General features: G+C 34.4%; 1 protein-coding gene across 1 annotated transcript; it reads right to left on the bottom strand.

The window, feature by feature from the left end:
* Positions 1-5,715: 5,715 nt before the first annotated feature.
* LOC140984564 (protein neprosin-like) lies at positions 5,716-9,154 on the bottom strand. The gene is made up of 7 exons (XM_073452082.1): positions 8,741-9,154; positions 8,554-8,640; positions 8,197-8,448; positions 7,770-7,934; positions 7,632-7,685; positions 7,355-7,501; positions 5,716-6,392 (listed from the first exon to the last, which is right to left on the bottom strand). The coding sequence occupies exons 1-7, from the start codon at positions 8,891-8,893 to the stop codon at positions 6,015-6,017; spliced, it is 1,236 nt and encodes a 411-aa protein (XP_073308183.1). The 5' UTR covers positions 8,894-9,154; the 3' UTR covers positions 5,716-6,014.
* Positions 9,155-14,111: the final 4,957 nt, after the last annotated feature.

Raw genomic sequence — 14,111 nt, 5'->3', positions numbered from 1 at the left:
ACCATACATAAAAAGATTGGAACATGCTATATATATTAATTAAGCTCATAGCCCACATGTATAAATTAAATCCAAGGGAGACGGGCCAAACTAGCCCTATATAATATATACAAATTGGTATGAACTCATATATTTACTTAATTAATTAATTTATTTAATTTAATTTAATTTATTTACTATATTATTATCATGCCAAAATTGAAAATACGACCGGTTTTCAGTTAATTTACAATTTATTTGATAACATTTTATCTAGAAAAAAAAAACCATTAAAAAAATGCTTCATGATATGGGTAAAAGAAAAATGCATCGGAAGATTAAAAAAAAAACGCTTGTTGTATTTATATGATAATCTTTATTAATTTTAATATTCGACGTGAGATATTTAAAATATTGCTGAACTCTTTAGAAACCGACTTCCGCGACGACCCATTTTAGAAGGATTTCATATACTTTGGGTTCAGTATTCTATGAAGATGTTATCAAATAGTTCTTTGATACAACTACGGTGGAGCATGAGTCGATTTTATGCACTATCGACGGGGCCAACTTCACCTTCTGACAAAAGCTATTTGCAGATACATTTGAGCTACCCTCTAAGGGGTTGGCAGATTTTTCCGAGCTACTGGATGGTAACGTAGCACTTTGGAGAAGCCATAGTCTTCTTAGCTCTATCTTCAAGGGGAAGAAACTAAAGGCTAAGTTCTGGATGTTGGCAGATATTGTGGCCAAAAGTCTCTAATGGCCAAGACAATAGCCTTTCTGATGATGACCAGCGTTGCCTCGAAGATCAACATGAATTGGTCCAATATTCTACGTGGGATTCTCTGTTTAATGGAAAAGGGAGACAACTAGTCTCAATTATATTTGGCCAAATCCATTATCTCCTTTCTTATTTTCAACCCAAGCTTGCAGAAGCTCCTCCCTCTCATGCACTCAAGGTATTTGATGCTTATGCTATGGAAGCATACATCATGAAAAACCTGTCAATCGGAGAAGAGTTGTTGACAGTGAAGATTGAGAAAAAGGTTGAGCAAGAGGCCCAGAAGAAGACTCGACGAGGGAAGGCAGATGCTAAGGAACGGTTAAGAGGAAGTTGCGATTGGTTGAGACAAATTCACATGAGGATAGAGAGGATGTACCTCTCGAGCAAGTGTTCACAGCCTCTAAGAAGCATTAAGGTTTCACTTAAGAAGCCAACCGGAGATCCGATCTATAAAAAACATATCCGAGCCACTCCGACCTCCACCTATCCCAATCGTGCCTATCTCTAGATTTACCGGAGGGGTAAAATGTTGGAGCCCAATATTACTTGTACAGAATGAGGGCTACCCAAAATTGATCCCAAAGATCAAGAGAAGTAGAAGATGGCGTATGGGGCGATTTCTCTGTCTGCAGCTCAAACCACAATAAATTTTGATGTTCAACAAGTTGGAGTGTTGCTTATTTTCTTGATTGCTCGCAAGCGCACGACGGCAAGTTATAGTAAAATGTATTTTTGAGTACAAGTCTCGATCCCACGAGGTTTGTGTATATAAACGTATATCAATGCTTGTAATTAGAATAATCTCGAATTTATCTAGAAAATTCAGTAAAATGTTTGGTTTGCTTAAACGAATTAATTGAAAACAAAGAATTAATCTAATCACCGAGAAAATATCTAGAGAAATGATTTACTAAGTTTTCACGATAATTATTCCCAGTTAAATTTATATCCATGAATTCCAATTATTTAATAGACAAGAACACATAATTATTTTATTCCCCTTTTCCCAAGTGACGAATAAACTGTATCATTCAAACCTCGATTTAAACATTCATATTAAGAATTTAAATTTAAATGATAAATGCGTTCTTGCCTAAGTCTCGCTAAATTTATACGTCTTCCGAACGATATAAATATTCAACGATTTGTCTCTAATTATCCATAATCATAGTCCTTCTCCCGAGTTGTAGAATTAATCACACAACACACAATTTATGGCTAGTAAATTACAGTAAAATAAACACAGAGAACACAATTAAACAAAAAAAGAATTCAATCATATAAACAACCGCGTCAAATCATCGTATCGACAAAGCTACGTCATTCTCTAGACTGAAAAATTAGATCATAACGAATTTCAAGCAAAAACAAGAGATGTTCGAAGTTTTAGACATTGAAATGCAAGAAAATATAAAAGCGAAAGAATAAATGACAAATCCGAAGTGTCGTCTCCGTCCCCAAATCCGTTGTTCTTCGTATTTGTGATCGTTTTTCGCACTCTGGATGTTCGTCTCGTGCCCGCGCCTGCTCTCCCGTGTGTTTTTCTCTCCAAAACGGCGTCTCCCTGTTCTGAACCCTTGTCTCCCCTTTTATTCCCGCCTCCGGGCCGTAAACGAAAGCCCATTAGTTAATTATCTTCTCGCCGCCATTAGCGCCGCAGAGCTGGATGAGGTGTAGGTGCTGCGACGCTGGTTTCTTAGCGCCTAGGCGCTTGTTCTTCGGCAATGAGGCGCCGCGGCACTACTTGGGCAGCGCTTAGGCGCTTGTTCTTCGCACAAATGAGCGCTGCGGCGCTCATTGTCGCGCTGTAGCTCTCGTATATCGCAGTTTCACGCTCAAAAATACATCTGATTGATCTAAACCATCAACTAATTGTTTATTCCCTGCACGACCCAAAAACAACAAAAACAGGCGTAATTCTATTCGAAACCAACATAGATCAAATGGATTAACATATAAATTAAGTGCAATTTTTGCACTTATCAACGAGCTTGTGGTCGACCATTGTATTGTACTGAGATAGTGTTTGCATATGCTTAAAAAAATGATTCTAATTTGAACTTGCAGAATGAGGTTTCATAATTTTGGATTACTTTTACGTGTTTCTTTCCAAACTTTAGAAGGGCTAAATCGAGCTTAAATAATATTAAATCGCGATTAGCAGCAGTAAAAGTAAAAAAAAATCAGTAAGTTGATAATGATTATCGACCACGTACCTTAGAAAAGCGACAATGTTTGACAAGTAACATATTAGCTAGTTATCATATGAAGTGTTCGTTGTTATCCTATGTCAAATTGTGTGTTTTAATTATGAAAAATAAATGGAAAATTTTATGTTATGTAAAAATCAAAGCAATATTCATATCCATTCGAGAACAAATACATTCAAATTTTAGGATATTCATCTAACATAACTGACTAAACATCACATGCAACCGATAGATTTGAACGCCCTCACCCCTGTCGCTAAGGCAATGAATCCTCGACTATTTGCCCTCTGAATTTGCTTACTAGGAGAAACTTAAACTCTACGCATATGGTGTTAGAGTAGATGTCCTGCAAGTCAACTATTGGATAAGGATTTTATTGACTCAGTTGTAATAAGTAATCTTTGTTTTAATATAATTTAACTTTTAATAGTTTTGTTTTACTTTATCTGTATACCCATGCAATCAGCATAGATAAAGTCCTTGATTATACTTTAATACAAATGAATCGTAATTCGATGTTGAAACTCATTTGTAAATACTGTATAATCTAAATTCGTTCCTAGTCGATTCAGCCGCATAAAACATGGATAAAGGTCGCTTGATCTCGACACTAGCATCTGTGATGTTGTGTACTGCGTTTCTTGGTAAGAGCATAGAGATGTCCAAACATGCAGATGGGTAGTCATATGATGATTATACCGAACAGCCCTCCCTCGGACTTTCCAATTGGTTATCATTCATCGAGAGGATAAGTCTGTGGTTATGGTTGTACACTATTAGTCCTTACGACCCGGGACAACACTGAGGCTCTATATGCCAGGGCTGTTCTTTGACTCGTTTACCGGCTCCAGGAGAGTCATCAGGTGGCGAGGTTGGGTACAGTTGCGACACATATAAGAGCCAGTGCATTGTAGTCGGGGATTCATCGCTCACCTACGGGTGTGGATATCCCATGTGATTTGAAGTAATAATAGTGCATGGAATCTCTGGTCAGAGTATGAGATGTACGTTAGAGAATGGGTTTTCCAAATAGTACACGCGATGCCACTATTATATGTATTACATAGTTATCGAATAAATATGCAACCCTCGATGAACCAATGGTTACAGATTCGATCGGGATATATGAGATGAAGGGACCGTACTGTACGTTAATCATAATCGACTGGTTCTTGTAGGCACTATCAGTGATACCTAGGGGATCATGGGGCGATGCTACTAGACGCTCTTACCATGATCCGATGGGTGTAATCAGAAATGAGTTCTGACATTCTTGATCAAGGTGTTGATGAAAAGAATGGGGCTAACTAGAGTAAGCCCGAATAAGAATAAATGTTATTATGAATCACAAGGAGTTGTGAACCCACGGCTAGCTGTATCCCTGAACTATTAAGGGTCACACAAGTACAGGATCGTTTGTTCCCGTTGAGAGAATAAATTCAATGAGTAGAATTTATGATATTTAAATTTTGAGAAAATAAATTCAAGTAGTTGAATTTATGAGATAGTAAATTCAAGAATTTGAATTTATGAAATTTGGAGAGAATAAATTCAAGGAGTCGAATTTATAAAATTTGATAATTTAATTTATTAAGCTCAAAAGTTGAGTTTATTAAATATTAAATTTTGGAGGTAATAAATTCAAGGAGTTGAATTTATAATTTAAATATTAAATTCAAATGTTGAATTTATAAGGGATTTAAATTAAATGTAATGAGTATATGTATAATGGGCTTGTAGGAGTACAAGACCAACATACATATTATTAAGGTTCTTTATTGTATTTTAAAAGATTAATTAATTTATTAAACTAGTTGGACTAGAATAATTAATTGATCAAGTCCATTAAGTATTTAATTTTATTAATGAGTCATAAGCTTATATATATGTGTATTAGGTTTAAGGTTAAAAATAATTCATTTATAATTTTCGAAAATCCTCCTCCTTCTCTCCTCAAAATTTCGGCCACTTCCTTTTGAAGTAAAAGTTTGAGCCGTCTCTCGTTTTCAATCTCCAACTTAAAATCTTATTCTAATTTTTATAGTGCGAATTAGAAGATGAACAAATCATCTAGTCGTGGACCTGATCAGAAGATTTTAGTTAAAAGTTTATTATTCATGTACTCTACTTTTATTGATTTAAATACTACACAAAAATAATAAAGATGGAGTGAGAATAAATTTTTGGAATGTATATAACAATTTTCTTGGTTATTATTATAAAAAAATAAGGGTATTTTAGGGATTCTGAAAAAACAAATCACAACGTATATATTTGTCCAATTGTAATATACAAAATATAAGATAATGTGTGAATTTTTTAAATGCATGAAATATTTTATAAAAAAAAATAATAATAATGCAACTATATTAAATATATTTGTAATTTATTTGTATAATACATGTATTTGGTTTTTATTAGGAAGTGAATCAAATATAGTAGATATGGATAAATAATAAATTTATTAAAATAGGATTTTATAATATTATGTATTACATGGAAAAATATTTCTTTTCAAAATTGATATAAATACATTTGTAAAAATCAACTGTACTACTAAAGATCTCAGCTTTATACATTTAGTACGTATGAATACATAGTCACATTTGCCTAAGAAAAAAAAGTAGTAAAATGTTTTAATTTTGAGCAAAGAATTCAAAATTACAAAAGTTATAGAAAGCAAAATTTTAAAAATAATGTGCTAAAAAAAATTAAAACAAAATATTGCGGAAAAAAATATATGAAAATAGCTGCTCGATAATTTCTTATATTTCAAGAAATTTCACCATCACAATTCAATTTCCAATCTTTTCTACAAACAAAACTTTCTAGCACGCGAATTCAAGAACTCGTAATTTTAATTACACTACACCAATCTGCCTGAAAAAGAAACTCTTTTTTCTTTAACATGGCAGGGGAAGAGAAGGTGCAAAGCCTAAAACAAGAATTATACAATAACAAAACCAACATAAAGCCTAGATTCTACCATAAATTTCACGTACAAATCAATAACAACGAACATTTCCCCGACGACTCGATCACGGGCAATTCGTGTTCCTCCCAGGCCCTCCATAGTAAAAATAGTTGCCCCATTCACCATTCTTGCCGAGTTGAATATCATAGCAACTGGACTGTTCGGTGAAAATGCCAACATCTTTAGGAGTCCTCAAATTGTTCGATTCGTCAACAATCTGAATGTTTCTGAAATAACTTGATTTCCCGAATCCCTCTTCAGGAAAATGACCGCTACCCATTTGTGTAGTCGTGTGTAGTCCATCGGATGCTGAGTTCACTACTTCACCTCCCCATTCGATCATCGAAGCACTGTCTGATAAGTAAGAAAACAAGAAGGCAGGCCAGTATCCTAGTACATAGTCATTTCCGAATTGCATCCACCAGTTCCCTTCTTTGGGATCCTACCAAGATTTTACGCTAACGATGTTAAGACTTAGGCATGTAAATCAACAAAATCGTTTCGTTATTCATGCTAATGGCAAGCAATAACTTCATACAGCAAGGTCAATATTTAAATGCATCACTTATTCAATATAGCTAGAATGATGGTAAAATCAAGGGTAAAACTGTGAGTAATCAATATTTTCAAATAATATAAATTAAAAGATTTATCAAGCTCGACTAGGCTCAAGAGAGTACTCGAGCTTTGACCGAGCAGCTCAGCTCTGTTACAGGCATACACAAATATGCTATATAAAATACTACTCGAGAACGAAAGCAACAATTTGAGGAAGTGATAACGAAATTGACTTCATTTCAAGAATGCAGTTTTTCATCTATCACAATGTGCATCACATGACAACGTCGAAGATTCGATCAGCCGTCTACTTCAAGTAAAAAACTTGAGATGATGTGCACTTTCAGCAAGTAAATGAGTGGTTTTAAACATTATTTGCAAAAAATGTAGTGTGAATGTCAAACTTACAGTACAATGTTCTCGTTGTACGTTTGTTATAAATGACCCAAACCTGGTGACTTACTTATAGACATGCCAATTGAATAACATTTAGCTCACTCAACTCTAAGCAAAAGAAATAACAGATTGCAAAAAGGTTAGCAACTCGGTTTTTCGCACACTGTTGTTTTAGTTATGCATGCTCAATGTAAAAAGTGCACCAGGAAAGAATAAGATGAAATCAATGTTATATAATACTGAAACGAAGAACAAAACAAAAAATTAGAGAACCATGTTACCTAGATACTAATGTCAGAGATTCCATATAACAATGTTTTCAAGAAACTAGAATCAATGAAACTCATTTGTCTTTATACGCCAAATCACTCAAAAGCAGACACATCACATTTTTAAGATTCTTCATCACATAAAGTTGAGATGAGACGATGTTTTTTGGAGGAAAATTACCTTCCAGACAAGTATGCTGATGTCATATTGATTATTGAGATAACTAGATATTGGATAGATGCTGGCCCCCATTGCTATTTCATTGTTAATTTGAATAAAGCCAGAGCATAGCAAGTTGTAGCACCCCGTGGCTTGGTATGCATCACTCTGCAATTTAATTATTCAAAGTTACAAAAAACCATGCAATAAATCTAGATTCTTTCCCACATGCTAGCTGTAAGTTAGAATAAAGGGACAAAAACATCAATTTCTTGAGAAAAGAAATTTGAAAACTTACAGTCCAATAGGTAAAAAGTCTTGTATTGTTGTCACCGTATAAATCTGGGCTAACCTGTTTTTATGGTAAAAATATATTACAAAAGGAGATGAAATGTTTGTTTTTAAAAAACCCATTGAGATTAAAATAAATATTTACCTGCCAACCAGCCTCGATGCTATTAAGATCTGAGGCAAAAGAACCTCCAAGAATCCACAACTGGGATAAGCTAAATTCATTTGGCTGTTGAATGCTAGGATCCCATACATTGATTGTTGCCTTTGCTCCATAATACTGGTCTCCCTCAACATAGGCTATGGCATGCTGAAGAACTCCAAAACAACAAAATCCCACCAAATGAATAAGAACAGTTCAAACAAGGATAATAAACATTCTAAACATTTTCAAGCAAGTTTACAAAACTTTAGCACTATCGAAGATAAGAAAAGGGTGGTCTCCTTTCGCTTCTGCCTTTTTGTCGCTTTACACCTTACACCATGGATAAAATTGAAACTTTCCAGAAAATTGAATCAGTCCACGTTTCCCATTTCATATTAGAAAAGAATGGTAAATTTGTTTGGCATACCTGATGCCCATTTTGTTTTATAAGGTCAGGTTCTGGAGCAGCTGGCCTTGGTCTGGGTATACTTCTGTGCTTTTTCTTGCCATATGTTTTAACAGAACTTGCTCTAAGAACATCTTCTTCCCTATTTCTTCTTATAGGAATAGTTCCCTCTGGACACCTCCCATTCATATGCCACATCTGAATAATTTCCTCTGAACTCCCCACTTTTTTGGTCTCACTAAATATCCCTTCAGGACTATAATTAGGCCTCATCTACCGAAAAATAAATCAAACCCACCATTAAGAAATTCAAGAACAAACAATAAATAATGAAAACGATTGGTCTCCTAAAAGCAGAAAAGAAAAAAGAACTCTCACCTGAATTGTGTGATTCTTGAGAAAAGGATGATCAAAAGCTGGTTGTTGAGAAATAAGAACACAATCTATAATATCACCATCTGGGCTCTAGATTTTTCAAAAATAAAAAATAATAATCAAATTAAAAAACAATCAAACTTTCACACAGCAATACATACACCACAAGAAAATCCAACAAATATAAAACCTCGATGGACTTGAGAGACGGTTTGTTCAAACGGTTCAGATGCTTCATAACTTCAAGATTGCGGCGAGTCATACCCAAACCAGCAGCAGTTCCCCATAACAGTACCAAGAACAAGTAAACACACAAACAAAAGACCCTCAATTTCATATCCATAAACACTATAACTGAAAGCAGACTCGCACTACAAAAGATTCAAACTTTTCAACTCGAGGCTGTGGACTTTCTGAACATGAAATTTTGGGCTGGGAAAAGGCCAAGAAAATCTGCCGACGCTATCCTATATTAAATACAGGTAACAGAGGAATCACGAAAAGGGAGGAATGGAAGGAAGATGAGCTCATGAACGGTGGTCAGTTACCATTGTATTTCAACAGAAGAATTGGCTTGTCGTTTCAGTTGCACAGTTGCTTTTGGGGTGTGGACATGTGACTACGGGTTTCGTAGGTGTTGGGTCCCTTTGGATTTTGGAGGATACCTTCGTCCAATGAAATCATCTTTGTAGAATTATCTTTTGTTTGATAATTAAATTAAAATAATAATACTATTTCTTAAACAATTTTGTTCATTGGTGTTAGGGGTGTCAAAATACGACACGACCCAACACGAAAAAAATCAGGTTCGGGTTGGGGTTTTTCGGGTTCGGGTTGGGTGGGTTCGAGTTAGTACTAGGTTAGACGGGTTTCGGGTCGGGTTGGGTCGCGGGTTGACCCGAAAACTTTTTTTTTTTTGAAAATATTACCTATATTTTTATATATTATATGTTTGAACAAAATTTATTGTATATTTATATGATAAATTTTCATCATTTAATATTTATTTGTTTTTTTTATTTTTTTAACAATTGTTTATTTAATTTAGTAAATATACTTTTAATTTTCTAACATTAAATTTTCAAATTTAAATCGAAAATTTTGTTATTATGTGTTTAAATTAAAATATTACTATTATTTTTTATTTTTTCGAATTTTTTTCATTAATTTTAAAAAAAAAAATAAAAAAAATTCGGGTTAGACGGGTTGAGTCGGGTTAGATGGGTTCGTGTTCGGGTTGGGGGTTTTCGGGTTGCTTCGGGTTCAGGTTGGGGAAAAAAAAAATTTCGCGGGTTGACCCGAAACCCGACCCACCCGACCCGATTGACACCCCTAATTGGTGTTTAGTTGTATTCCAATATGCACAAAGATTTTTTTAAAAAAAAAGAAAAAATATTTTATTTTTTAAATTAATATTTATGCATTCGAACTCTCGGTGTACACGAGTTGAGCCAATATCAAGTTCGTATTACTCGAGCTCAAATCGATTTAATTTATTAGGCTCGATTGAATGTATAATTTCAAGATCGAGCTCGAGCTCGTGAAAATATTGAATTACTCGAGCTCGTAGTGAAAAATATTTTAAAATTACTCTTTTCTTAAAAAAAAATAATATATAATTACTCAAACAATTAAAACTCGAACTTGACTCGAGTAAATATTCCAGCTACTAGACTCGATCAAAGCAAGATCGAGTCGATTTTTCGTCGAGCATCTCAAAAGTTACTCACGAGTCTACTTGACCTGCTTGCACCCCGAATTTGAACTCACATGGCCGGACTTAAGGTGATGTCAAAGATGAGCCAAATTTTGAGAGAGATTTTTAAAATTTAGTATTCAATTAAATGTGGTATTAGATTCAATTGAACTTCATTTCAATATAAACATAGGTCATAAATAATAAGTTTATTTAAGTTGAAGTTAATAAAAATTTATGTTCGATCAACTATATACATGTTATATAGCACCGATTATTTAAGAGAGATGATGATCGATGTTGTATGAAGCATGAATGATGAATCAATATTTATATGTAACATAATGATACATCGCTTTGATTATTCATAGAACTTAAGCCAAAGTCGGATATTTGATCAATACATGTATTATCATTCACATAAAATGGTTGAGAAGGAACATTTGAATAGTTTAGTCTTAACTAATATTTGTGCAGCCAAAATGGCAGACAATTAATATTTACCTAATTATTTGGTGTATTTTAATCATATTATTTGATTTAATTTTTGTTTGAATTGTTTATCTTTTGAAAGAATTACAATTTTAGTCTTGTAAGTTGGTTTGTTTTGAGTTTTAGTCCTGTAAATTGACAAAGTTTGGTTTTCATCCAGTATCTTAGATTTTTTTTTTGTTCTTTTGTCCGAAACCAATAAATCCACCAGATATTGCTTATTTGACTCCGATATTCTCATACATAGCTCATATAACAAGAATAAAACTTATATTACACACAATAAAATATATAAAAAAAAAGAGTAACGACAAACTTTTTTCCCCTCATTTAAAATTATTAGAGCCGTATTGTTATTTTTCTCTGTATTTTTTATCAAATTATTTTTAATTTGAGTAATATGAGTTTTATTTTCTCTACATTTGCCATGTAGAATAGAATTGATGCCAAATAAAACATATTCAATCAATTTAGTGGTTTTGAGCAAAAAAAAACTAAATTACTGTATGAAAATCAAATTTTGACAAATTACAAAACAAAAATCTAAAACATATTAACTTATATGACTAAAATTATAATTTTTTTAAACTTTTAAAGTTATATATAACCGATGACAAAAAGTTATGTTAACAAATCGATATTTAGAACTGAAAACTTCGACTAACTGGATTGGAAGAATCTTCGTCAACAGAAGTATCCCAAACTGAAAGGACATCAGTTTGAACTGAAAATGTCCAGCTGAACTGATCCACTGATCAATTGACTCCTGATCAGTTAGCTACGACATCAGTTGAAGTATCAGCCGAACAGACTGACGGTTTGTACAAAAGCAGAACAGATGTAACAGAACAATATGATATTTCGTACCACTGTCAGATAAAGTCAACAGCTTGAAATAAATGACGATTCAACGGATATTTGTCATTAAATGCATTCAATACGACCGCGGGGATCGAAGACTATATATAGCAGATCAACTCAGTTGAAGAAGGTTGTTGAACATACGGAATAGACTATTGACGATCTTTGATCAGTTGCGATACTCTTTTCAAGCATTTTCTAAATATAGAAATCGTATACTTACGCTCTTATTTTCATTGTATTAATTCGTAGCAGTTAGGCTACTTGTCAAGAGTGAATCAGTTTTCTGTTGTAAGGAATTTGAAAAACTAAAAGTTTCAGTTTGGCAGTGTATAAAGCCAACTGAAGTAGATTATTACAATATGTTGTAATACATCAAAGTCTTTTAGTTAAAAACTTATCTTTGAGATAGAAGTGGTGAGGTAGTAAGTATTTGAAGACTCTGAACATCCATAAAATTCGTGTGTTCTAGTTGATTACTTATTCAGTTTTCACAATATTCTACACTGAGTATTCAATCTATATTTCAGTCTATTTTCGCACTATTATCAGTTGACTGACTTATATCGACATACAAGTTTTCAGAATCAATCATATAAAAGACTAATTCACCCGTAAAAAGATTTCAAAATGCCTGAGTGTTTATTCAACACTCTTTTTAAACACTTTGACTGTATTAACCGATCCTATCATATATATATATATACATATATATATTTATATATACATATATATATATATATATTAAAAAATTAATAAAAAACAACTCACAAACACAAAATTGGATTGAAATATAGCACATGTTTCAAGTGAATGTCAAAAATAGATATCATAAGATAAATAAAGTCGATCAATCTAAAAAATTTTACCTCAAAACGATATAATTTATCATCATAACTATATGTATTAGACATCTATGGTGATATACCGGGAAGATCCCGGGTCACCCTAGGACTCAAGAAAAAGAATAAGGACGATAAGAGAAGCCGGGGTAAGAACCAACCCGGAAAAATGAAGTAATCTATAATAGGCCATCCATAGGTTTGCAACAACCAGGGAAACTGACCACAAACAAGCCTGATCTCTCATCTTAGCCTGAGTATTATAAGGAGACTTAGTGAATTGAGGACCCTGTCTATGTCCGCACATCGAGATCATTGCCCAAGCACTTCGGAACAAAATTCAATCCTGGGCACACAGGTATGGAGGACCATACTTCGAAATCATTGGCATGTCATTCAGCGCACATAGGGATGATATGACAAGATTGAGAACATTATGAGTGGTCAGTAGTGACAGTGTCAAGATGACAGGACATGGGCAGCCACTTGATCATGAGGAATAGCCGAACACTGAAAATAAGACAATCATTACTTTTTCTCCTATAAAAACCATTGTCTTTAATCATAAAAAAACCGCAGCCGCATACCTCGAGAAGAAGGGCCCGAGGATGAATCTCATCCTCGGGACGAAACAAAAAAAGAAGAAAGCTCCTAGGAATGTTCCAAAGCCCTTAACATTAGCTTATTTGAAGTAAAACAGAGCGGGGACGAGTCATTGCGAGTGTACATCCTTAAATTCAACTAAGCAGCCCTGGAGGTACCATCATGTGCTCTAAAAACAAAGACCACAGCTCTCAACCAGAGGTTTCGGGAAGGAGATTTTTTCCGATCTCTGGTGAAGAAGTTACCCCAGAGTTTTGAAGATCCACTGTCTTGAGCAGAAAATTATAGCAACATGGAGGAAGCCCAGATACATAATAGAGAGGCCCTAAAGAGAGAGAGGGGGAACCGGTCAGTAAGGACCAAGGACTAGACGCAAAAGGAAAACCCTATTTGGCGGTGTTCTCAGTACACGCCTTGAAGGTCCCGAAAGATTGAGTAGTGCATATCTATGACGAGATGAAGGTTGTCCCACATCCTTCACGGTCCTCCTAGGACTCATGAGAAACCCTGAAATTCTGCACGTAAAAACGGGAGTGCTATCACAATACTAGTGAATGCAAGCAGTTGAAGAGTGTTCATTCCCGACTGGATCACGTCGAGGTCAGTCCATCAATAAATAAAGATCGGGGAAATCTTTTGACACCTCATTAATGTTCTTTGCACTTAAAGTGAGTTGATCATTCAGGCCGGGAAACTGGGTATCAGTTTCCCGGTACCCAGTTTCCCGGTTAGTTTCCCGGCCTACAGCATTTCAGAGAAGAAACACCTACTTGGCCCGAGTAAATCGCCCACCTAGCTCGTCCGACTTACCCGACCATCATCAATCAACATCTATATTTATTTTCTATTCACAATTTTAAAACTATTTTCTAACATTATATGGACCAATTCATTTTGAATTTTCACTTTTGACCGACGCAAACGAAATACATCTACATACACATACACATGCACCACAAATCATGTCCAGTCGGAAATCAAGACTAGGGGTGGTATACCATATCGTACCAAAAATCTTATACCGTATACCGTACCGAAAATTACGATATAAGAAAATTCATACCGAT

This window comes from Primulina huaijiensis, chromosome 9, assembly GCF_012295235.1.
Source record: "Primulina huaijiensis isolate GDHJ02 chromosome 9, ASM1229523v2, whole genome shotgun sequence".
In the NCBI taxonomy this organism is placed as follows: Eukaryota; Viridiplantae; Streptophyta; class Magnoliopsida; order Lamiales; family Gesneriaceae; genus Primulina; species Primulina huaijiensis.
Note: the sequence above shows the minus strand (reverse complement) of the source record. Positions and strands in the feature narration are given on the sequence as shown.

Excerpts from the sequence above, each read along its gene's own strand:
- LOC140984564 (XM_073452082.1), bottom strand. The coding sequence starts at position 8,893 with ATGGATATGAAATTGAGGGTCTTTTGTTTGTGTGTTTACTTGTTCTTG. Across the intron at positions 8,449-8,553 it reads TCAAGAATCACACAATTCAG|ATGAGGCCTAATTATAGTCC; the intron begins GTGAGAGTTCTT and ends ATTTTTCGGTAG. Across the intron at positions 6,393-7,354 it reads TCAGCATACTTGTCTGGAAG|GATCCCAAAGAAGGGAACTG; the intron begins GTAATTTTCCTC and ends AAATCTTGGTAG.